The sequence below is a fragment of the Triplophysa rosa genome, linkage group LG23 (assembly GCF_024868665.1).
Source record: "Triplophysa rosa linkage group LG23, Trosa_1v2, whole genome shotgun sequence".
NCBI lineage: Eukaryota > Metazoa > Chordata > Actinopteri > Cypriniformes > Nemacheilidae > Triplophysa > Triplophysa rosa.
The window spans coordinates 14597290-14623164 of NC_079912.1; the positions used below are offsets into that span (position 1 = coordinate 14597290).

The 25875-nt window shown below is 39.0% G+C and overlaps 3 protein-coding genes across 6 annotated transcripts in view; 2 read left to right on the plus strand and 1 right to left on the minus strand.

The window, feature by feature from the left end:
* Positions 1-3075: 3075 nt before the first annotated feature.
* On the minus strand, positions 3076-8372 carry vim (vimentin). Its single transcript, XM_057322456.1, has 9 exons — positions 7727-8372; positions 6997-7057; positions 6259-6354; positions 5906-6067; positions 4405-4530; positions 4095-4315; positions 3903-3946; positions 3574-3650; positions 3076-3498 (listed from the first exon to the last, which is right to left on the minus strand). The coding sequence occupies exons 1-9, from the start codon at positions 8257-8259 to the stop codon at positions 3463-3465; spliced, it is 1356 nt and encodes a 451-aa protein (XP_057178439.1). The 5' UTR covers positions 8260-8372; the 3' UTR covers positions 3076-3462.
* On the plus strand, positions 8364-13927 carry trdmt1 (tRNA aspartic acid methyltransferase 1). Of its 4 annotated transcripts, none has more exons than XM_057322460.1 (10): positions 8364-8439; positions 9660-9769; positions 10492-10568; positions 10663-10734; positions 11197-11262; positions 11695-11764; positions 11854-11937; positions 12091-12404; positions 12537-12724; positions 13681-13927. In XM_057322460.1, exons 3-10 carry the CDS (start codon positions 10495-10497, stop codon positions 13779-13781), a joined length of 969 nt encoding a protein of 322 aa, XP_057178443.1. In that variant the 5' UTR covers positions 8364-8439; positions 9660-9769; positions 10492-10494; the 3' UTR covers positions 13782-13927. The 4 variants fall into 4 exon arrangements, with proteins under 4 accessions (XP_057178443.1, XP_057178441.1, XP_057178440.1 ...); XM_057322458.1 differs by lacking the exon at positions 8364-8439 and adding an exon at positions 8446-8945; XM_057322457.1 differs by lacking the exon at positions 8364-8439 and adding an exon at positions 8954-9342.
* Positions 13746-25875, plus strand: part of cubn (cubilin (intrinsic factor-cobalamin receptor)) — a 31251-nt gene continuing 19121 nt past the window's right edge. Inside the window, exons 1-26 of the mRNA XM_057322455.1 lie at positions 13746-13857; positions 14953-15082; positions 15878-16006; positions 16107-16208; positions 16295-16398; positions 16487-16613; positions 17508-17676; positions 17774-17905; positions 18826-18921; positions 19356-19480; positions 19587-19773; positions 19886-20004; positions 20700-20934; positions 21061-21242; positions 21332-21494; positions 22251-22441; positions 22524-22680; positions 22773-22951; positions 23052-23217; positions 23337-23562; positions 23677-23807; positions 23953-24139; positions 24214-24374; positions 24545-24726; positions 24826-24982; positions 25841-25875. The exon at positions 25841-25875 is cut by the window's right edge and continues 153 nt beyond it. Of these exons, the coding sequence (XP_057178438.1) occupies positions 13856-13857; positions 14953-15082; positions 15878-16006; positions 16107-16208; positions 16295-16398; positions 16487-16613; positions 17508-17676; positions 17774-17905; positions 18826-18921; positions 19356-19480; positions 19587-19773; positions 19886-20004; positions 20700-20934; positions 21061-21242; positions 21332-21494; positions 22251-22441; positions 22524-22680; positions 22773-22951; positions 23052-23217; positions 23337-23562; positions 23677-23807; positions 23953-24139; positions 24214-24374; positions 24545-24726; positions 24826-24982; positions 25841-25875 (3774 nt within the window). The 5' untranslated portion in view covers positions 13746-13855. The remainder of the gene's footprint in view (positions 13858-14952; positions 15083-15877; positions 16007-16106; positions 16209-16294; positions 16399-16486; positions 16614-17507; positions 17677-17773; positions 17906-18825; positions 18922-19355; positions 19481-19586; positions 19774-19885; positions 20005-20699; positions 20935-21060; positions 21243-21331; positions 21495-22250; positions 22442-22523; positions 22681-22772; positions 22952-23051; positions 23218-23336; positions 23563-23676; positions 23808-23952; positions 24140-24213; positions 24375-24544; positions 24727-24825; positions 24983-25840) is intronic.

A 25875-nucleotide genomic window follows, 5' to 3' on the forward strand; every position in this document is an offset into this window, starting at 1 on the left:
AGATTTGATAGGGGTAAGGCTCTATAAAAGCTCCGGCAGTCATGTGACCTATTCTGTTCACACCGCCATCCTGGCAGGCAAGGACAGCCGCGAGCGAATATGAAATGAATGGTGCCAGCATGAGTTTCAAGGCAACATAGTTCACTGCGCACATAAATTCAAAAGAGACCTGTGCATAGCAAAACTTAATAGATTAAACATAACAGATCAATATAATGCCCCCGGGGTGCTTTTAACGTGTATCAATAAAGAAACGGATACATTTCCTGACCTGCAGGATCCTAATATCTACAACGAACTACGTCGTCAACTTTTCATCGACCTACTCCGGAGACTCTTTAAAAGCCTAAGTGGTAAAAATTGACGTGAATTTTCTAATGGATATTCAACTTTGGAATCTGCCGGCTGTGTTGTTAGCTAATGTAATCGACCCTAGCTGTCCTTGCAGGTTAAACATTCCCAAAAACACTAAAGACCCTCCATTGAAGCCATTGGGTGGTGGTCAGACACGATGTTGTTGTGTTAGGAGCCCACTGCGATTGCACAGCTGGACTAGGCGAGTGCTGCTTTCATGTGTCTCGTTTAGGATTTGGCAGCACAACGATAGAGAGGAAGAGATAGCGGCGACGTGTTGGTTAGCACGTTTTCATGCAGTTAACCATTTTATCATCTATCGGGGATTCGGGATCCTTAGGAATATGATAAAATGATTTGCCCTTTGCTTTTCTCTGCCTGTTCTGGCATCCTGGCGCACAGCAGCTGTCCACCATGTTAAAATAGTACGATTTGTAAAGTCTATACAGCCTGGTTTTAAATTATTGTTTGACCACTGTCAATACCACTGCTACAGCCGCACTAGCGCTCTCCTGAATGCCTGCCAAAATGGCGGAGTTCATATTGCGTGACGTCAACCTCCGGAGCTCTATAGATGATCCAGGACTGTGCATCTACTAACGAGACCCTGTGTGTGTGTTTATGATTGTAATCAAGCCTAGATCATTTCCTACTGCTCCACAATTATCAAACACTGTGAAAATGGAGAATGAGAAAACAGCAGTTTGTAGTTTCATTCATCTAATCAAGGTGTACCATCTTTATGTGGGACGTTCAGGTTACAGCACTACAAGTATAGGAGAACGACTACAATGTCATAAAAAGTATCAGAACTTGTTATCAAAAACTCTCAGAAACTCAGAGCTGTGGTTGTCATGTACAGTATGACTTTCGAGTGAACATAAATTCAAAGAGAGCTCACCATGACAACAGTTTCAACATGTCCATGAAAGTATTAACTCTTACAACTTTTGTCTGTCTATAAAAGATATACAATAAACCAGCTAAGTGCTTTCTGGATGTACAGTTAATACCCAAATAGGTCACATAAATTAAGTAAATGTCTAGATGCATGATATAGTTCGCCACATTTGAAGAGTTCATTTGTACAAACAGAAAACGTTAACTGTAATCTGTTTTCGCAAATAAACTCTTCATTTAGTTAGTCATGTAACTTACCACTGGGATTGATGGCAACCATCTGTTTGTGAAGTTTAATTAGATTCGTTTTAGTTAATTAGCGTGCTTGTGCTTTCTGTAAAATAAATGGCACGTGGATAAAATGCTGTTGAATAATGAAACAAATATACATTTTCAGGAGGTTTATATATCACATTACGTCACTATATGTCAGCCAGTGGAATTAAGTCTCACCGAGGAGTGATATTGTCATATACAGGTATATATTTACAGATTTCTCAACCTCGAACTCGCACCGGAAACACGTCACGTGCCCTGCCCTGATATGGGCTCCTCCATGAGGAACTGCGCAGACTGATCCTCATATGATCTTAAAGTACCGCGAGAACAGAATACTCTGTTTGCCTTGCAATCGCTCTCGCGAATCCCATTTCATACTCTCAGCAGTCTGTCCGAGGGCATGCATGCAGTCGAACACACCTCAACATTCAGGTGATTTTGGGAAAAGAGCTTCACTAACTTCTCGAAAGATTTTTCTAACATATAACTTGATGTTTTAAACTGGAAAGAAAATAACCTTAAATACATTTAGTCATTTAGCAGACGCTTTATCCAAAGCACAATTACACTTCATCGCAAACAGTACAGACATAAGGGAACGTTTTATGAGTAAAGTTTTAAGAGGTGAAAAGTTTACCATTTAAAGTTTATACGGTAATCCACATAAACACTCACATAACATGTGGAGTTTTAAAATGTCCACTAGAGGGCAGGCGAGTAAAGGATTTGGACTAAACACATTTTAAGATCTTTGGGGTGGTTTCCCGGACAGGGTTTAACCCTATAGTCCCATACTAATTTAAATGTTAGAGGTGTCTTAATCGAAATCAATTTGCACTGACAAATCTTGAAATATACGAATGTGATTGTTTTGTCCCAAGATGCCCACCATGTTTTTTTGTAAAGTATGTTTTTAAAAACGATTTAAAAATCCTAATTTAACCAAGGCCTGGTCCTGGTTTAAACTAATCCCTGTCCGGGAAACCACCCCTCTGTATTTCCCCACACTTAATTTGGATTAATCTTGGATTAATACTTTTTTCCAAAAAATAAAGTTGTATAAGGTTAATCATGCTTTTAACTTTAAATGTATATATAAATGTTATTTGTGTTTATTTATTTTTTATATTGCACAATATTATTTTCCAAACTTTATTCCCTGTACAGTCAGGCAACCTAACATTTTAAAGTGAGTTGGTTAAATACAAGTGAGTTGGTTTAATATGTGTGTGTGTGTGTGCGTGCGTTCTGTATGTATTATACACAAATACTTTAACTCTTTTGTGATTTCTTTACAATGTAAATGTGTGTGTGTGTGTGTGTGTTATGTACATGAATATTTCCGGACTTCCAATTCCATTTAACCGAATTCCATTTAATATCCTAATCCGACCACAGTACCAAATGCCTAAAATACCTAATCTTTGTACTTTGCCTTCCACCCTCAATGAAACAAACAAAAACAGATTAACATTCATCATTCATTACTGATTAAATACAAATGGTGCATATAGAGAATGATATCAATGATAGGCAACAAACTACATGTTATTTTAAAGGTTTATTTGATTTGTGGAAATGTGTTGACAGTTTGGTCTTCTTAAGAAACACAAGCTCCTCAAGTTTTTGGTCAACCGCAATAATACAAAACAGAAAGTTTGCAGCAGTATTGCTGTGGTCTTCAACAGTGTAAACTACAGACATCGTGGTAAACATAAACCCAAAAAACGCTGGTTTACTCAGTGGCCTACAGTGTGTCTTCAGCTCTATCAACATACTTTTCTAATGTGGCAATGCAAAAAAAGGCACTTTAAAGCTGTTCTTTTTTACTTTCAACAGAAACAACGAAAAGAAACGTCTTTAACCTCTTAAGTCTATGCCAGTGTTCAGCTCTCTTCTGCCTCTAGTGGTCGGAGCCTCTTCTGCAGCTCATTCCAGGTCATTTTGGGTGGACTCATTAATTATCTGAGGAATGAGAGGTCAAAGGTCATCGACTGTATATAATAGCTTACAATGGTCTATGACGTTCATGTCACTTACATGTCCGTCTCTTGTCTCGATGGTCTTGATCACCACTTTCTTAGTGTCAGTGAAAGGTTTGGTTTCCTTCATGGACTCTGCAGGCAGAATAGATAGATATATATTTAGATATACATGTATAGATTCATACATAGATATAAATTTACAAAATACGGTAGAACTTAAATAAACAGACAGAAATTAATGTGAATGACAAAAGAGGGTTTTTTTTACTTTTGTCCTATTCTCGCCCATTATAGTGCTTTAAAATAATAATTATTCTCTCAACACAACTCTAAAACATTTCTCAGTTCTTCATAAGGATGTAGTTGTTACAAAACGTTTTGTACCTCGCAGGGATAATGATGCGAGGTTGGGCAAAGGCATGGTGATCCTAGAGACAAACAAAGAGAAAATCATAAAATTCTTTAAAAAAGTATTTTCTTTTAAAAAATCTAATTTATTTTAACTGCATTTTTAAATAACATATAATAATCCCATGAATAACATAAAATATTTAAAGGTTTTAAGCAAAAACTCGCCTACTCTCCTCTCCCTCCAGCAGCTTCCTGTAGGTGGCAATCTCAATGTCCAGGGCCATTTTGACATTCAGAAGATCCTGGTATTCACGAAGATGACGGGCCATCTCATCCTTCATGTTTCGGATGTCGTCCTCAAGATGTGCGACGGTGTCCTGGTATCCGTTTGCCTCCATGGCAAAGTTCTCCTCCATCTCTCTCATCTGACGGTCCATGGACTCATTCTGAGAAGATCAATAATTGATTGACGTAGGAAGTCATATATTACAAAGAATTTAAAAAATGTAATAATATGACATTTTCCTGTACTCACGGTTCCTTTGACAGCTTCTAAGTCACAGGTAAGAGATTGTAGCTGACGGCGGTAGTCATTGGCCTCTTGCTTGGCCAGACGGATGGCGTCGTTGTTACGAGCAGCAGCTTCGGACAGGTCAGCAAACTGCAGGAAATGAGAGATGAGATTAAAAATTGCACAATAAACTAGGGCTGTCGCCGACGATGAATATCACGTGATTTATGCACAGCTTTTGAGTGAAGAACGGGAAAATGCTGCTGCATCCAAAAGCCAGAGGGCGCTCTCGTGCGGAAACTCCAAATACGCACTGCAGAAGACCATAACACGTTCTAGAATCTAGGAAATGCCTATGGACATCTTTTTATCACTGTTACTCAAGCCTCATCAGGTATTTTTATGATAATAAAGTATATTTATAATGATCATGTTTGACGGGTGTTGCTTTTTCAAATGCACATTATAAGCGACTCAAACTCGCACTGCTTTTAGATCGAGAAGCATTTCCTACTGATCCCAGAGCCGTGCTTCACGAACAAGCTACGCATTAAAAAAATATCGACATATTGCATATCGCAGCCAGCTTGATTTCAATAGGATTTAGTGGTATCGCGATAAATTATCATGCAGACCTACAGTAAACCGTGCTCAGACAGATTTAAAGGTCCAGTGTGTAATTTTTGGGAGGATCTATTGACAGAAATGCAATATACATAACTATGTCTTCAGAGGTGTATAAAGACCTTACATAATGAAGCGTTATGTTTTTATTATGTTAGAATGAGCTATTTCTATCTACATACTTAGTCCTTTTACATGGAATTCGTCATATTGTTTCTACAGTAGCCCTAAATGGACAAACGGCTCTACAGGGTGAATTTCGTAAATACATTATCTCCTTCGGCAAAGAAGCGAAAACGCGACGACATCTAAGTTCTGTGTCAGCCACCGCAGTGCTCCGAAAGGGAGGGGCGAGCGGTGGAGTGAGCCGTAGGTTGTATTTCGCAACCTCACCACTAGATGCCGCTCAATTTCATACACTGGACCTTTAAAAGCTTTGGTGTTTAGTTTACCAACACTGATTCTATGACATGTGTGCTTATTTTATGTTTGGAATCATGTCATTATGATGTTGAATACTGATACAGAGAAGCAGATGGTGTCTAGATCCACAGAAGTCTCTGTGTCAACCATCTGCTGTGTCTTCAGAAGCTTATCCTGCACTGAGCCTGTCACATTCATTCTTTAAACATCTCTTGCTGTTTTACTATAGTACTTCACCATAACTACCATTAACAGATGTTTGACACTTGCAAGAAAGTGAATTGTCTCCCATTTTCTTCTCAGAGGCTGATCCTTCATAGCTTGGGAGACTTGACAGAAGTTCTCAGGTGTGATTTTTTATTCATCTTAATTTAATCTCATTTCTAACTAGGAGAAACAAGTGAGATGATAATGTAACTCAACAAAGGATTTTTTTGTGATAGAAAAATAATCAACATGATAAAGTTGATAGACAGACCTTGGATTTATACCAGTCCTCAGACTCCTGGAGGTTTCTGGAAGCCAGGGTCTCGTATTGTTGGCGAACATCTTTGAGTGCAGAGGTGAGGTCAGGCTTGGCCACTTCCATATCAATCTGCACATGCTGCTCCTGGATCTGAATCTGCAGCTCGGCAATTTCCTGTAGAAAAATGATTGAAAAGACAGATTTTGAGCCCATTACTGTATATTGCATCTGATATATTGCATTTTAACAGTAACATGTTTGATTCAAATGCAAGAGAAGATCTGATTTTTACATTTCAGAGTCGCCATGATCTGATTCTAAAGCAATGTTTTAGCCCAATGTATTCACTGTCAAAGTGGTCGAACCTCATCGTGGAGTTTCTTTAAGAAAGCGATCTCCTCCTGCAAGGACTCCACTTTTCTCTCGAGATCCAGACGAGCAAGAGAGGCGTTGTCAACATCCTGCGAGCAAGACGCATTAAGAAAAAAAACAAATCTCAGCTCTGTATGCATAAATGTAAGACGTTTCACTAAAACTCTAAAACTGTGGTTCTTAATAATATCACTGAAATTGTATTTCCTTCCCAACATCTAGAGTTCCTTTTCTCAACTTTTGTTTCTTTGTGCTCAAAAAATCACATTAGGTGTCACATTATTCTGTCGAATAACAATAGCATGCCTGCTGCTAATTGTTTGTAGAGCTGCAGCTGGTGATGGCAGATGCATTATAATGCGTACACACACACATCCACTTAAGTCGATGCCCACCGTGTACCCTAACACTGACCCCTCCCACCTGTATAACAGTTTGCTTTGTCATGACCGCACAGGCAGACAAAGCTCTCTGTTGAGCTGTGTGTGTCTAACCCTAACACCAAACCGGAGCCCACGCTGACCCTTTTATTGTGAGGAGATTTAGATGGTCATGTTTGGTTGTGATTTGCAAACATTGTAAACTAACACAACGTAACTGATGTAGAACAGTTTCGATATCCGAAGATAGGTTTCAATTAAGAGCAGATACAAGTCTAAAATCGATTACCTGAATATCTAACAATGGCCGTTTTATCTCTGCGGATCCAAACAGAAGATAAACACACAAACCTGTCTGAAACTCCGCAGAGTGTTCTCAGTATCCTCCTTTTGAAGCATCTCTTCTTGTAGTCTGAAAGTGATAGGAGCATCACAGCGTGAGCCACACCCTTTACAACACAGCCAAGGCCATGCACATTGTTCTCACTGTATTCCAACATCTCATCAGCAAAACAATTACATTTCATCTCCTTATTTCCTTTATGTAACGCCAAATCATTTGTGCAATTTCTTGTTAAACTGAGGTTAGAAAAAAATATGGTAAACAGTGGGAGAAAACTCCGCCCTTTACAGAAGCATATATCTTATTCCTAAATGAGCCTATAAAAATCTAGGCTTTTCATCTACATCTTTCAGTTAAATTACAATATTAAGACTTTGCTCTAAGACATGCAAAAATAAATAATGCATTATTTATTTTTGCATGCCTTGCAGTAAACGCAATGTTATAAAATAAATGCATCATTAAAATACATTTGGATACACGGATGTCGATATGGATCCCATTATAGTTAGTTTAATACATTTTAACGTGGAAGTTATTTTCATTTTTTGTTGTGTGTTTGAGATCTTTATTTTTGAATATAGAAGCCTTATCTAGTTGAAAGAAAAGTTTGTAAACGTGTTAGATAAATGTAGTAGTTATAAATGTATACCCACTTGTGATTTATCAGATATGACACATTTTAAACTCTTAATCTAGTTGGAAAGTTTTTGTCTGTTTGCACAACATTCAACATACTTTTCTTTAAGGCGCTCGATGTCCTCTCCCATATTGTCCCGATCCACTTCCACCCTGGCCTTCTCGTTGGTGAGCTGGTCCATCTGCCTCCGCAGTTCTCTCATCTCATCCTCGTACAGGTCTCCGACCCGGGACTTTCCCTGGCCCTTCATCTGCTCCAGCTCGGCGATCAAGATCTTATTCTGCTGCTCCAGATACCTCACTTTATCTATGTAACTGGCGAACCTGTCGTTGAGGTGCTGCATCTCCGCTTTTTCATTGGTTCGGTTGACTTTAAACTCGGTGTTGATGGCGTCAGCGACCCCGAAATCCAGAGTGTCCGTGGAGAGTCTAGGCATGGGCGCGCTGCTGCGCATTCGTGCGCTCTTGGACATGTACATGGATGGAGGCGCGGAGGACACGCTGTAGGAGACGCGCGATGATGCGCGCACCGGGCTGCCGTACTGACGGCTCGAATAGGTGGGCCGAGTCATCGCTGGACGCTCCCCACCGAAGATCCTTTTATAAGAAGATGTGGTTGTTCGGCTTGCCATGTTTTAATCCTGAGGTTTGGGGTTTTTCTTGAAGTCAGCGTCTACTTTTACTTTTTGCAACTACTGGGAACCGACGACCCTGTCCTGCCCAACCGAGACCACTGCAGAGGTTCTGCGAGAATTTATAGTCCACTCCCTATGCAAATGACATAACGGTGCGGAGGGTTTCAGTGACGCACGGTAGGAGGGCAGTCTGGCGGAGGGGCACAATGTCTCCGTCTAAAATCAATAAGAGAGTTTCACAGCTGCAAATACGGGAAGACACTATTTATTTATATTTTATTTATTTATTCTTTAATCAAAGTAAAATATTCTCGTTTATTAATATAATCTGATTTATATCTTTCTATCTGAAAAATGAATTGTTGTAAATTGTAATGTACAAATTCAATAGTATTTATTTCATTTGTTTTACGAAATTAAAGGGATAACCTGTATAAATGTCTTTGTTTTGTTTTTTACCAAACATGCCTTACTAAAAACATTACTTGTGTGCAACTTGTTTTCGGTTTGGACAGCTAGGACTAGTTTAATCCCTGTCTGGGAAACCGCCCCATAGTGTTTCTTTTCCGTGCTATGGCAGTAAATGGGGGATGGGATCTGTTTGGATACTGACATTCTTCCTAATATATTCCTTTGTGTTCAGCAAAACAAAGACATTTATACAGGTTTGGAACAACCTGAGGGTGAGTAAATGATGACAGAATTTTCATTTTTTGGGTGAACTATCCCTTCAAAAGTAGTAATAGCAAATAAACTCAAAAACGGTAGTTTGATTTTATATAATAGTGATTATTATTATCATCAAAAAAAGATTGTATGGTACAAAAACTTACTCGGAACCTAACTTTTCTGGTTTGTTTCCGGACGGTCGTTTATTCTGGAACTCACGTTCCATGCTTGGGAAGCGCACCCAAAAAAACATCATTCATTCGTAAAAAAGAGAAAATATGGATCTACTGCGTGTTTTGGAGTTATACAGTGGTATAGGAGGGATGCATTATGCTCTGAAGGGTTCGTCTTTTGGCTTTAGTTTTGTTGACAGCCTTTGTTTAGCAGCAAAATGTCTGTCACCACTGGCAGGTGAAGAAAGTCCATCTATTAAAACCTTTTGCAAGAGTTGGGTTACTTTTTAACCCTGAAACCCAAAGGTTTAAAAGCTCTTGGACCTGATACACTAACTCTTTCTCTGTTTATTTGTACGTCCACACAGATGTCTCTGTTCCCTTATTGAACATTTCAAAACGAAAAGTATTTGCTTTTTAAATAAAATGTTGCAAGATGATAAAATCTGTTAATTTCCTGTATGTTGGAAGATGGAAAAAAGATACGTTTTATACGTTTTAAAATAAGAGACCGACAAAGATGTATATTATATATGTATATTTGTGTGTTTTTAGAGAGCTCAGTTTCAGCTGAAGTTGTGGCTGCTGTGGATGTCAACACAACAGCAAATGAAATATACAAGCACAATTTTACTAATACTCCACTTCTACCTAAAACTATTGAGGTGAGCCAATATCTGAAACCCAACTGAGAGTTTTATTGTTTTGAAAAGGTATTTAATGGAACTCATTTTATTCTGACCTTAGTGTGCGACATTATGTGCGTTGTATGATTTATATATAAATCTTTATTGTTGTGGTAAATAATTACAGACATTTTTGAAACAGTTAACAGTGGGAAGCATCGTTTGAAATGATAGAAACGGTTAGAATGAGTTTTGCACTTTGCCTTTATTTTAACACGAAACATTGCTTCCCAAGCACACAAAAAAAAACGTATTTATTGTTTCTTATTCAACTGATTTATTACTTTCGACTCAACTTTCTTTAAACATCCTAAAAAACATTCTGTGTTAGTTCTACAGCACATAGTCTCATGACAAGGGCTTTAAAATCATATTGAGTGTAAAAATGTAACTGGGTAGTTTTTGTAGTGTTTAAAGGTTGTGTGCTTGGTCAGCAGGGTAGTTATGTATCTGTCACCGGTCTTGTTCACAAGCGGTATTACATATTTTTTTAGACTCTTAAGACTCGAACAATAAAGAGGGGTATAAAATAAAAATACCTTGATGTGAATTAAAATATGGATTCACTAAGATCTTTTCATTTTATATTAGAACCCAACTTAATTTTTTATTGCTTTATGACATAAAATGTTGGATCAGTTTTTCTTTTAGTTTTGTAATTTATTCTCAGTTAAATCATTTTTTTTGTGTGTGTGTATCAGGGAATGACTTTACAGGATTTTGACAAATTGAACTTTGACATGATTCTGATGAGCCCCCCGTGTCAACCATTCACCAGGTGATGGGAATGTTTTTTTCCAGTAAACCTCCTATCTGTGATGTAAAGAAATGCAGTTCAATTGTTAAAATTAGCTACGTACATTTTTCTGTAGGATTGGTTTACAGGGAGATGTTACAGACCCCAGAACAAAGAGTTTCCTCTATATTTTGGATCTTCTGCCAAGGTCTGTTTATTCACTTTATTACATTTATGCATTTGACTTTTATCCAAAGCAACTCAAGTTCAGTTCATTCGTTCATTAAGTTATTCAAGGTATACATTTTTTTATTGGTATGTGTGTTACTTGTAAATCAAGCCCACAACTTTGTTAACAAATACTCTATCAAATGAGCTGCTGAGCTATCTCTTCTACTCACTGAAGTGAGTTAATATGTCTCTCTGATATTAAGATATGAATTTGAGTACAGAATACTGAACAAGTTTCCTATTTCCTGGAAATGTACTTTATATTTATGCACATCATTATTAATTCATGACCATGGAAGGGATGAGGAACTGCTTCTTCCCTCACTCTATTTCTCTCCGTTTACCCTTTCTCACGTCTGTAGTGTTTTTTGCAAGCTCTTTCAGAGTCATTTTTGAGAATCCTTTTTGTAAAAGAATGTTCCTCTCCTCCTCCCTGCAGGCTCAGCAAGTGTCCACAGTTTGTTCTTCTGGAGAATGTGAAGGGCTTCGAGACCTCTGCTGCAAGGTAACTAGGGAGCCGTTTGCACAGGGCGATCGCTATGGTTACGGGGCTGTGAGCCAATGGGGTCATGGTCTCCGTGGGGCTGTCTCTATGGTTTTTGTTAATGAGAATCTTAGCAGGGATGATGACAGTGGAGGCGTATGCCAGCAGGTTGTATTAACACTCAAAATATTATTCAAAAACAATTGTCATTGTCATATTTAAGCATTATAACAAATCTTGTGTTCTGGTGACATGGAACATTTGTCTCCACAACCAAGTTTCTCTTTTTTGGCATGGACTGCCCGGTATTTACGATTCACTAAAGACCTAACCAACTGTTTTTTCTTGAATATATTCGGTTTTACCCTCAATTATCACATTACACTGGTAAGAAGTAGCAAATTTATTTTTTGTCAGAAAAATAAATGTTTTTTTTTGGTCTTGTAATTGCAGAGATGCTTTGCTTAACACTTTGAGACAGTGCGATTACAGCTTTCAGGAGTTTCTGTTCTCACCAACACATGTAAGCATCACTTATACCCAGAATCCCTTTAACACGTTTAAACAGAGCTTATGCTGAATTCTTGTTTTGTGACGATTTTGTTACCACAGCTCGGGATACCAAACTCCAGGCTTAGATATTTCCTTATCGCGAGGAGACCACCAGGATGCTTCTCATTCCAAACTTCAGCAGAGGTAGATGCTTTTTTTAAACTTGTTCTCAGATTCTACGACAGATACTGTACTTTATATGCATTAGGTCCTGGTTTGGAATAAAAGAGAAGCCGCCATGAGAAATTTTATACATTTTTTGCATTTATGTTTGATTTAATAAAGGTCTCTTAACAGATAATGGAAGGTTTCCCCAGACCAGTCTCCAGCGAATCATCAGACAACCCGGCTGTTCCAAACAACCATCCCACACCGTCAGATTCTGAAAGTAAAAGCTCTGGGCCAATCATATTTAAGCTGGAGACTGCACAAGAGTTAGAACGGAAGAGGAACCAGGACAGCCAGGAGACGGTCCGGAGGCTGCAGGAATTCCTGCGTGAGGACGACGACATGGATCAATATCTTCTGCCTCCCAAAACTCTGCTGAGATACGCTCTACTGATGGATATAGTTCAGCCCAGTAGCAGGAGATCAGTGTGCTTTACTAAAGGGTAAATAGCTCAGTTTTATTTTGACCCTTCACCTGATTTGCGATCCCACCCTATTACAAGCACAGCAAATATTTCTAATGCAGTGATTTACCCTCACAAAATGATCCTAAATGTTGACTTGTGTCTGTGTAGTTATGGTCATTATGTGGAGGGGACGGGCTCTGTCCTGCAGTCCTGTGTCGATGTGGACTTAGAGAGCGTGTTCAAGAGTCTGGAGCTGCTTTCTGATGAAGACAAACTAATGCAGCTCCTCAGATTAAAACTGAGATACTTCACACCCCGAGAAATCGCCAACCTCATGGGCTTTCCGGAAGATTTCAGTAAGACGTGACCAGTTGCTACACTTCATATGTACACACATACTCACAAACCAACCGAGTAAAAGCCTGCAAGCAATATAAAATAAATACAGCTAAAGTAAACCTAATTGATATCATTAGTTATTTTTTGATTATTCATATCAGTTGACCAAACCAAAATAACTCAACTGATGTGTGTGCATGCGTTTAGGGAGCCGTGCATGCGTGCGTGTGATATTTTGAGAAGCTCTTCACTGGGGTGTGATGAGATTAAAGGGATAGTTCACCCAAAAATTCTGTCATCATTCTTCAGATTGTTCCAAACCTGTATAAATGTCTTTGTTCTGCTGAACACAAAGGAAGATATTTGGAAGAACGTCAGTAACCAAACAGATCTCACCCCGCATTGACTCCCATAGTATTTCTTTTTCCTACTATGGCAGTAAATGGGGGATGAGATCTGTTTGGTTATTGACATTTTTACAAATATCTTCCTTTGTGTTTAGCAGACCAAAGACATTTTTACAGGTTTGGAACAACCCAAAGGTGAGTAAATGATGACAGAATTGTCATTTTTTGGTGAACTGTCCCTTTAATGAATAACTACCTATCATTTGCTTCTGCATTTCTGCTGGATCGTTTTATTTTTAGAATCCTAAGCATATCAAAGTCAAAATAGTCATTTGATATTTCTTTACATAAGGAATTTTGATTATTGTAAGAGTAATTGTAATGGCAGGGTTCAAAAAGCTTTTATTTGGAAGTTGTTGTGGTGCTATTAGAGGACACCAAGGTTGGGATGAGATGTTTACTATTTTTTTTAAACATACACACACATCACACAGTGATTCATGCTTTCAAGAAGAAGCTACTGAAAAATACTTGAAACATTCAAGGCTTATTTGACAATGTAAACTATAGTGAATTTGTCTGAAATATCACATTTTTATATCAAAATCCTATTTTGTGTGTTTCAGCATTTCCAGAGCACATTTCTGTTAAGCAGCAGTACCGTGTGCTTGGCAACAGCCTGAACATCCATGTGGTTTCGAATCTAATCCAACTCATGATGTCATAAGAAACATTTTGAGATCAAACAGTGGAGGAACTGAGCCATAATGCCACTTGGAAAGGCACTTGGATATTATATACATGTATGTAAATATATACAAATATATAATTATGTTTTGTCATGTTTGTACATTGTTAATAAAGTTGTTTTTATGACAGTATTTTTGTTTTAATACTGCCACAGATACAGTAAGTACCCACTTGTACCCACCTATTTATTTTTATATTATTATTATTATTTTAGGAGAGTAGAGAAGCCATAAAAAATGTGCAACAGCGTTAGTAAGAAAATGTAGGGTGACCAAAGCAGTCAGTGAGGTATGTTCATTGACTGGTGTTGCATTTGAAACCACAGATACTCCTTTATGGTATTCTACATGCAAAAGAAAAAAATAATGTTAAGTAATGCTAGCAACAGATTTGAATGCAGCAGGTGTAAAGCTTTCCATATTCCAAGGAAATGAGTCCTGGCTTCTTTGATAAAATCAGCAGATTCACAGCTTTAACTTCGGTTACTCATTTCCGAAAACATGTGATGAGCCCTGACGCTCAATAAAAGGAATTAACTGAGTTAAAGGCCCTATGGCTGTTTTCCTCTTCTTTATGAGTGACTTTGGGAAGAGGCAGGACGGTTCAGGTGCAAAGTGCATCTCTGGTCGGTTGGGCTTTAGGCAGAAGTGAGCGTGAAGGTCCAGTAAAGTGTCTGATGAGCGTCCTGAGATGAGCTCTCTCAGTATGGCTCGGACACTCAGGTTCTCCTGGACTTTTCTTTTACTTCTCTTCCTCTCTGGACTGCAATGTGATGACGGTGGTCAAACCCACAATCGACAAAAAAGAGACATCAGTAATGATCAGTATGTATTTAACTTTGTTCTTAGAGAAAATGGATGATTGAGATGTTGGATCCTAATGGAAACCTTCATGTTAACGTTTTTAAAGATCATTTGGTTTTCAACGATGTCCAGGGTTTGGATTGTCAAAATGTTTAGCAAACGTCTTGCTATTTTAGTAAAGAGTTGTTTTTATTTGTTAATCTTATCGTGCCAAAATACACAGCGTATTAGGAGAGTATGCATTGTCTGCAATGTTTAATTTTTACTGCAAGTTAGAAATTAAACAGAAAAGATCAGTGAAATTTCGAACCTTTAGAAGTTTTCCAGTAACTGATTGATTTGCAGGCCTCGTATGATATCAGAGAACGGTCACCTCACCTTCTCCGCTGGCTACAACAAAGACATTCGCTTCACCACCTCAGGTTCAGGGAGTCTCAAAGTGGGGGCCGAGGACCTTGTCCAGCAGATTAATCAGGTGAGGTCATACATACGCTTTTGCCTATTGAGTCAAATATGATGGCTTGCATTAGCGTGGTCATTATTTGCAAAACTTAACATACAAGCAAATCGCTGCTGACCTTCTGAAACCTTGCATCTCCAAATGTTGTGATGTTTTTGCCATAATCGTTTGTCACTGGGTTTTGCAAATATCTAACTAATAAAATGCATTAAAAAGTGATTGTCAACTTTGACAACACAGTATTTAATCATTGAAAAAGAACAGTGTTTTTTTTTTTCATTTCCTGAAAACAGTGAATTTGGACATCCGAGGTTTCATAAGGACAGCGACAAAATGTTTCTTTGGGTTAAAAATGTTGAAATGTGCGGTTTGCTGCAATTATGTCTGGATCACAAAACTAAATCTCAAGTGAGCTTTAAAAAAAACATTGAAAGGATTTCATACTGTGAAATAAACATTTTGTTTTCTTTTTGCTTTTTATTTGTTTATGTTGTTATTTAATACAGATTTATTTTTTATGTGTTTTGTTGATTCATTTTGGTTATTATGCTTTATTTGTTTTGTTTTATGTTCATTTTACATTTTCATCCCAAGAACCTAATTGTATAGTCCATAAATACTGTATTCTACATAGTACCTAATTTTATCCCTCTCTACTATATATATTATGTACTTTTATGCATTTGCAATTGTGAAAAGTGCTGTAGAAATACATCTGAATGGGATGGAATAGCCGGCAAACATCCGGTGTGTGCACGCGCATGAGTTTTAATGAAGCTTATGTGCAAGTGAATCTTTTTCTTTCTCCAGATCAAAACGAACAAAGCTGACATCGACACCATTAAAAACAGCGGCCCGTCTCCAGACATCACAAACCAGCTGAATCAGCTGAACACCAGAGTCACTACACTTGAGTCAAAGGTTCAGACCATAGAACAGGTACTGGTGTGATCATCAGCTTATTGCTCATGTGACTAAACCCATAGCATTTCAACCTTTACGATTTAATATCACTTTTATGATGTCCTGTGTTTCACAGACGGTACAGAGGAAAACATGTAGCAGTAATCCATGTCAGAACGCAGGAACCTGCCTGAACCTGCTAGATGCTTTTCACTGTATCTGTCCAGACAACTGGCAGGTCAGTAAATCAAATCAGCAACATTGGTTTCTTCCGTTTAGATACTTTTCCATTTAGATACTGACTAACGCCTGATTCTCCTGCAGGGTCCCACGTGTGCCGTAGATGTGAACGAGTGTCAGATGTTAGCAGGAAGTCCGCTGGGGTGCCAGAATGGAGCCACATGTGTGAATACACCCGGCTCTTTCACGTAATTCTCTGTTATTTGTTTCCGCTCCTCCACTGGTTTTTAGCATATTATGATACTTATAGATGCATATTTTTCTTTTGGTTCTCAGTTGTACCTGTTCTCCGGAATGGTACGGCCCACACTGCACATCCCGCTATGATGACTGTGCAGGTGGAAGTCAGGACCTGTGTGTTCACGGGACGTGCATTGATTCAGACAGAGTCACACCCAACCAGGTGATTCACAATTATATGCATTTTTATCATTTCATGTACATTAATATAAGTTACACACAAACAAAATATGTATAATTAACCTAACATCAATGGTGCAAGAGCAGATCATACTAAAACATACGGATTAGGCACTTTGTAAAATAGCATTGTCATGAGATTATTTTAGACATGCAGTTATCTATTTAATTATTTTTCAATGTTAGTTAGCTAATAACGTATAAAAACAAATAAATGTTTGTTTAAATGAAGAGTTAGTTTAGTTTAGTTTCTATTTTTTTCTCTTGTGCATAATTTAATGTCAATCAAACTGCAGTTGGGTTGTTTTGAAGTAATAACTCAACAAATAGCCTACAGCTAACTAACACAATAAGACACAATAAAAACATGATTTTTAAAATATTTGATCTGTTTTTGCAAATAAATTTCTCAAATACAGAAGTAAACATAATTTTAATGCTATTTCCGCAGATCAGATTAGATGGAGTTATGAAGATAAATCTGTATTAACTGCACACTTATGATTGTTTACTAAAACGATAAAAACATTTATGTTAATAGAAATAAAATAAAATATTAGTCTAAATATCATTTTAAAAGTATTAGAAACGTTGTTTTAGCATAAGTTTTCAAAAATTATTTACGGTCAATAAATAAAAACAAAACTACTGTTGAAATGAAATGTGTATTGCGATATAAAAAGAAAAAATAAATAATAACAAGACAAAATTGCTAAACGTTAAAGTAAAATGAATGTAAAGATATTAAAATAAAAGCGAATTCACAATATTCATAAAACTTAAAACAAAACTAACTCTGCTGTACACTCTCAACCACACTGAAGCATCTGTCAGACATCACAGATATTTTATGAACAGATTTCATGTTCCATTCCAGCCCAAATATAAGTGCATCTGTGATGCTGGTTGGATGTCTCCGCCCGGAGAGGCAGCGTGTACAGCTGATGTCGATGAGTGCAGTCTTCCCAACAAACCCTGCTCCACAAACCCACCTGTACAATGTTTTAACACTCTGGGCTCTTTCTACTGCGGCTCCTGTCCTGCAGGTTAGACGATTCATCGAAAGTCTTTTCAAGTTTGTGTGCAACATGCATCAGATTGTTATTAGATTAAATGAACTGTTTCTTTCTTTGGTTCTTCCAGGATGGCAGGGTAACGGTTACAGCTGTCAGGATATAGATGAATGCGCTACAAACAATGGAGGCTGTTCTACTTCCCCGATGGTGCCTTGTCTCAACACTATGGGCTCCTTTCACTGTGGACAGTGTCCACCAGGTCTTATTCTCTTCTCATCCTCGTATGCGTTGTAAAAAACACCTGTTTGACTTAAAGGGATAGTAACACTCAGAAATGAAAATTCTGTCATTACTCACCTTGTCTCAAACCTGTATGACTAAAGAAGATATGTTAGGGGTTGACCATGTCAGAGGTAAATACAGCACATTTTTCTACTAAAAATTGAACATTTTATGTTTTTGCTATTCATTTATGATTCAAAAAAGGCATTTTGGGGCCTGAAAAACTTTGAAAGTTTGAAAAACTATGCCATTATCATCCAAAACGATGAAATCATGCAAATGCGTATTACGTGTTTTTTTTTACAAAGATACAACTTTTGTAGTCATTTTTGCACATCGGTGTATTTTTTTGTTTGTGTTCCTCAGAAGGAAGAAAATCACACAGATTTGAAAACGTGCGACAATGTTTTATTTTTGGGTGAACTATCCATTTAATCTTCAGAATCTAACCAATGGTGCTCATCTACAGAGCCTTGCTTTCTGTCTTATAAGATTTTCTTCTCATTCAATATTTAGCCTCCAGCCACGGGTGAAAAATGAAGCACAACTATTTTTAGTTAGCCTGATGCTTGTGTGCATCATCTGTCCAATTTCCAGAGCAAACCAGTCTGTAATACTGCTGATTCATGTTTGTCCGCTGTAACATGTTTGAAATGAGAAGCATATGCAGACTTAGATGATGTTTCATTATATTCCCTGTGGGAGAGATTTCTCTCTGTGGTGGAGAGATGCATTAGATGTGTTCATTGATGAAACTGCTGTCTGGGAGTCCTCCAATACTTGACACTTTACAAGTCTCAGTTGACTTCCAGATTGCAGAGTAGAGCAGACAAGATTGAGCTGGAAACGGTCATTACTGGTAAGATGAGACCGATGACCCCATATGTGTGTCCTCAGGCTATGAAGGAGACGGGAAGACTTGCACTGAAGCTGACATCTGCTCCACAAACAATGGAGGATGTTACCCGCTGGCTACATGCACGTCTGCACCAGGTACACAGCACACACCGCACGCTTACTGTAGTTCTTCTTTATGGCAGCGCATGACCGGTAGAATTTAACAGGATCTTTTATGTTATTATGCCATTACAGGATTTTATAACGGATTTAAATGCAATTGCGTAAGGTTTAAGATTACACACTCATGAGGTGCATTCTGGGATGCAACTTCTGTGTGTGCTGTATTCTATTGGTCTGTCTGTCTGTATGTTTTGATCCTCGTAAAAAGATGGTAACACTTTACAATAAAGTTGTATTTGTTAACTTGGATTCTGAAATTAATTTGCAATGAATTGCAATTTGATCGATAAATGCTGTCGAAGTATTGTTAGTTAGCTAACGAATTTACTAATGTTAACAAATGCAACCTTACTGTAAACCGTTTCTGTATTACATTTTAAATTGGTTTATTTTTTGTCTCTTTGCAGGCAGTATTATCCCATCATGCACCTGTCCTCCTGGTTATGTAGGTAATGGCTATGGACCTGCAGGTTGTACCCAAATCAGCGACATATGTGGCACTAATAACCCCTGTGTAAATGGACAGTGTGAGGTCAGTGTTTTGCTAATAGCTGTTATGGGTTTTCATAGTGTCCCTGTTCTGTGGATATGACAAATTGAATTATGCCGTAGCATAATTGTTTTGTGTGTGTCTGCAGAACACAGCTACGGGATACATCTGCCGCTGTGACCCAGGCTGGGCAGGTCAGAACTGTGATCAGAATGTGAACGAGTGCTCTAGTAATCCCTGCCAGAATGGAGGCACCTGTACTGATGGGATCAATGGGTACACCTGTACCTGTACGTCTCAATGGACCGGCCCTCAGTGTCAGACTCCACAGCAAGGTGTGTGTCCATCCAGTTTTTTTAGTTCGAAATAATGTTTGCAGTGTGTATGTATGTGTTATTTTATGTTTTTTAAGTGATAACGTCGTGACCTTGTGTTTGCGTGTGTTAGAGTGCGGAGGAGTTCTGGAAAGTCCAGCTGGGACGTTCAGTCACCCCAACAATCCTGGAACTGGAGATTACGATCACCAAGTCAGCTGTGCCTGGGTCATCAGAACCGACCCCAGCCAGGTTTGTCAAGTTATCCATCAAATCTGTGATTTTTTGTGATGGGACCAAGAGGAATTCTCTTTCGAGCTTATTGGAATTTCGTGCTAAGTATTACAGTACACAATTTCTGGTGTGCAAAAATCGTTTGGATGTGGCTGAAAAATTTGTAAAATGTCTTCGTAAAATGTCGGCCGTAGGTGCCTGACAGCATTTTTTCAACCGAGACACTCTGGTTGCTATGATACAGAACATTCGCCAAAATAACGTGGTACTAGTATCTGATTTCGCGTATAGTTTGTTTAATCAACAAATACCAATATTGTGGTAGTCCAGAGATATCATCTGGTACTTACATGAATATTCTGAGAAAGAAATATTATCATGTGTTGATTGGTTGGTGTGGTATTTGTCCCTACACTGTGATTGGACGGCTAAGTAAAAAGCGACTTTAACTAGCATTGGCGAGCCAGACAAAAATATGTGTTTTCTTCTATATGAAAATACAATATATTCAATGCGCCCCCTACTATATAACAGTGAAAACATGGAAAACTGAAAAAAACTTATGTCATAAACTGCAGAAAATTCCATCAATGGCGGGGAAAGAGTTAAAATCGCAGCACTTTCATTGCAAACAAACAAAAATATACACCGGCCTTATGAAAAATGCTTTGGTAGCTATACACTTCTTAATTCTCCCAATCTGTTTTTCCCAGATTCTGCGGATCACCTTCCCTTTCTTTGACCTGGAGAACAGCGCCTCCTGCAGTTTTGACTTCCTGCAGGTCAATGATGGTGACAGCGCCTCCTCCTACATGATCGGGAAATACTGCGGCACGGCTGCCCCAGCCGAACTCTTCAGCTCCCATAATTCCCTGTACTTCTGGTTCCGCACTGACCATTCGGTCAGTCGCCGTGGCTTCACCGTGGCTTGGACATCACAAGCACCTGGTAAACCAAGAACTAGTTCAAATGATTGACATCTGACTAAGCACCATGACAGATAGTAGATAACCATTTCCGTCCATTCCATTGTGATGGATGAGATTCTTACATTAATACACTTTTGTTTCACAGTGTGTGGTGGGGAGTTGACCAATACATACGGTGACATCAAATCACCCGGTTACCCAGGTAACTACCCACCTAATCGTGACTGCTATTGGACAGTAAATGTGAACCCGGGTCTCCTCATAACATTTGCTTTTGGGACACTTAGCTTGGAACACCATGATAACTGTAACTTTGACTACTTGGAGGTACGCGAAGGTCTGGGTCCACATTTAAATATAAACCACTTACAGTGTGTACGCGTTAAATAGCTTACATTTCTGGCTTTGCATTATAGATTAGAGATGGGCTGCTCCCTGAGGATCCGGTTCTGGGAAAATACTGCAGTACAGCGTCACCACCACCCCTACAGACAACAGGACCGACTGCCTGGATTCACTTTCACTCTGACTTTAGCGTCAGTGATCGAGGATTTCACATGACATACACCACATCTCCATGTAAGTAAAGGCCATGCAGACAAAATACATTGAATTGTGGGATACTGTATGTTTGGGACCATTGAAGTTATAGTTCACCTAAAAATAAAAACTCTGTCATCACTAACTCACCGTCTTGTCATTTCAAACCTAAATGACTCTCTTCAGAACATAAAAGAAGATTTTTGGTAGCCGAACAACAGCGATACCCATTCACTTCTATTGTATGGACACAAAACCAATGCAAGTCAATGGGTACTGCCGTTGTTCGGTTACCAACATTCTTCAAAATATCGTCATACAGGTCATAAAGGTTTGAGATGACCATAGGGTGAGTAAATTATGAATTTATTTTTAGTTTTGGGTGAACTATCCCTTAAATGTAAGGTGGATTTCGTTCATACCTTCATATACCCTAAATACAGTACCTATAGGGTGTAAGTGTAAGTGTTCACTAATTCCTTGTTTACTCATATTTATGATTATGGTTCTGAATGTGTGGTACTCTTAATGCATTATCAGTAATTCAGTAACCCAATGATGGGTAAACAATTCAGTTAAATGTATCCATCAGTGGAATGCTATCCTTTTATATGCACTCATAAAATGGTTTATAGGAGTTATATAATTATTAAACATCAAGAGTCACGTTGCAAATGTTGGAAATATTGCAAATGTTATGACTCTGATGCTTTGGGTTCATCATGATGCCAAAGCTAAGAGTCTTGCAATATCACATCGGGACTGTGTGTAATGTAATTCTCTTTGTGCCATCAGCTGACCCGGGCTGCGGCGGCGTCTACACAGAGACCGAAGGAATCATCATCTCTCCCAACTGGCCTAATAACTATGCTCACAACAGACAGTGCATTTATATCATCAGAATGCCACAAAATGAAGTGGTAGCCCTTAACTTCACGCACATGGACCTGGAGATTCATAGTGGCTGTCTTTTTGACTTTGTGGAGGTGTGATTTGTGCGTTCATGTGTGTTAACGTGTATGAGAGGTGCTCGGAGTGTTACACTAAGTGATTTTACTTCATCCTCAGGTTCGAGACGGAACCAGCGAGACTGCCCCTCTTATTGGGAAGTACTGTGGAAGCATATTGCCAGCACCCATTTTGTCCTCCACTAATGGACTCTGGATCCGTTTCCAGTCCGACAGCTCTGTGTCCCGGGCTGGTTTTAGGGCCACATATGAACTTGGTGGGAGTCCATAAGAGATGAGATCTCTTTGATATCTCTTAGACATCAGTCTCTGCTTCAGATCTATTTATCTACTCTTTTTTTTTGTCCAGCTTGTGGTGGAACCCTCTCTGGAGCCGGTCAGATCCGTACTCCCCTTCACCCCAACCCGTACCCCCACAACAAAGTATGTGAGTGGGTCATTAACCAACCTATGGGCTACGTGGTTACTCTTAACTTCCTCGCCTTTGACGTTGAGGGAAGCAGCACATGCTTCTTTGATCATGTAGAGGTACATTTATTACCATTAGATTCATCGATGAAAGGATTTGCAAACGATGAAAGCTTTTTTGGGTAAACTATCCCTGTAACTTCACTTTTTGTCTTCTCAGGTGAGAGATGGTCCCAGCGAAAGCTCTCCTCTGATTGGCCGATACTGTGGAACGGAGATGCCCCCTATGTTGCAGTCTACCCAGAGGTCCATGTTTATCCAGTTCAAAACAGATTCGTCTGTCTCCAACCATGGTTTTACTGCCGAGTATGGATCTGCAGAGCAAGGTGCGCAGATTTTTTACTTTGAAAATCGATTGTGTATTTAAATGTATGGTGTATACAGTGTTTTCAAATCTATTGAGATCTGCAAAGTGGCTTTGCTCACTTTGTGTTCATTTTTACAGGTTGTGGAGAGACACTCACAGAACCAACAGGATCTTTCACCAGCCCCGGTCATCCCACTGACTACCCTCACGGAGCCAACTGCACCTGGTACATCTCTGTTGAACCTGGAAACCTCATCCGTCTGTCCTTCACAACCTTCAACCTGGAGTACCACACCAACTGTGCATATGACTATGTGGAAGTCTATGATAATGGCACCGCATTGACCGGCACCCTTCTGGGCAGGTAGGAACCCAATTAGAGGCAACATTGCAGACCAGCTTCATTCTTGAAAATGATTAAAAGATTATGATATTAAGGGACCTCAAATGAAAATGTTCGGTGTCATTCTGTATTCAGGTTCTGTGGACGGTCCGTTCCTCCATCTCTAACTAGTACTGATAGCTTGATGACTGTTCTGTTGGTCTCTGACTCGAGTCTTTCCGCTGAGGGCTTTTCTGCCACTTATGTCTCAATCAATGCGACCACAGGTATAATTTTATTGCAGACATTTGATACAAGAATCCCATTTTCAAAGCCATTAGGAGTGTAGGCTGTGTAAAGGTTGGATTTGTCTTTCACTCATCTTGGAAAATCAGTTTCTGAATTTTTCCCTTCTCTGCTCTCCAAACACAGACTGCAGTATGGTGTTTAGGACTCCTACCGGACAATTCAACTCGCCCAACTACCCCGACAATTACCCCACCAATCGGGAATGTGTCTATAGAATCATAGTGGAAGTCAATATGCAGATCATGCTAAATGTCACCAATTTTGAGCTGGAGGGCTCTTCTTCCTGCTCATTTGACTATTTAGAGATCAGGTATGAAAAATGAGTAACTTGAGTCATAATTTGGGTGTTTTACTTGGTTTAAAACACTTTCCTTTCTTTAACAGAGATGGAGGCTATGAAACGTCCCCTCTGATTGGTAAATATTGTGGAACAAATGCTCCACCCATTATAGTATCGCATAGCAACAGGCTTTGGTTGAAGCTGCGATCCGACCACTTGCTCACCTACGGGGGATTTGCTGCCCACTGGGATGGAACACAGACAGGTATGCATTTAGCTAGAAGTTTCCTTTTGGTTGTACCTCTAGAAGTTTGCTGTAGGGTCTGATTTTCACAATTCTTTCACATTTTGGATACAATATGCATCAGACTGTCAGTACCCAATAATAGGTGGCCTTTGGCTGAGATGGTTGATTACTCTGTGTTTTGGTCATAGGTTGTGGTGGTACACTGACCACCAGCGTTGGAGGTTTTACCTCCCCTAACTACCCGCTGCCTTACCACCCCAATGCCGAGTGTTACTGGCAAATCAAGACCAGCGCTGGAAGTATGGTGGAGCTTAGCTTTGCAGACTTTCACCTAGAGTCCAGTTTCAACTGTGTCTACGACTACTTAGCGGTCAGACAATGTTATCTTACAACTTCCGGTTGCTGAGTGCTCTATATAGTATTGAGCTTGATTGTTTCTCTCATGTGTGTGTGTGTTCAACTACTGTAGGTGTATGATGGATACAGCACCAATGCTCCACAGTTGGCCAAGCTGTGTGGAAATCAGATTCCCCTGCCCATCAGATCATCTAAAGAGAGGATGTATGTCAAACTGCGAACAGATGACATCGTCCACACGGGTGGATTTCTGGCTAACTATCAAACCAGTAAGTGGCACAAACACAAACATACACATACAAGCATCAGTCGCTGGCAGGTGTGTACACTTATTAAATAGTGAAGCCAAAGTATTTTCTTTGCCCCCTGGTGGCTGTATACAGTATAGGTCATAAACCCCGCCCTCTCTCTGTAAACAAAATGTTTTGAGTCAAACAAAAAAATCAAATTTCATACATTTTTGGCAAAGATTTCTCTTACTTTAGTTTGTTCTTTTCACGGTAATGTATGTTCAAGTGTTTATTTTTCTAATGAGATTTAGTTAATTATAAGATGATGTTATAAAAATCTTATTATTTATTTGAGTCTAGTACTTACAATCATTACTTACTTATCTTTGGCGCAAGATGTCAGCGTCCATTTTGGGTGCTTTTTTCCTTAAGATTGTCTAAAGTGGAAGGAAGTGGACACATGTCGGCCATCTTTTTTTAACAGTCCATGGTAGCTGGTGGTTAAGTTCACTCAGAGGACGTTGACTTTTAGACTGGGCTGTGTTTCTAGTGTTTTGTCTTGTGTTAATTATGTTTGTGGAGGTGAAATGTCACAGCTCAGTACAACACTATTCATCGTCCTTTGTGTGCTCTCTCAGCCATTCACCTTTTATTTGGCTCTCAATGGTCACATGCTTGCCTGTTGCCCAGACTCTTAAACTTTACTGCAGGGTCAAATTCTCTCGCCTCTAAAACTAGCTGTTTCAATTATGAAGTCATTCATCAAACCATGTATGTGTAAAATGTGCTTTAAAAATGTCAGAATTTCTAGACTTCACAATATTCTACCCATCACATGTTGATATGTTTGTATGTTCTGTAAATCATATATAATCTGAATTGCCGTTGTCTCTTTAGTTTGCCATGGTGTGCGGATCGCCAACCAGACCCGG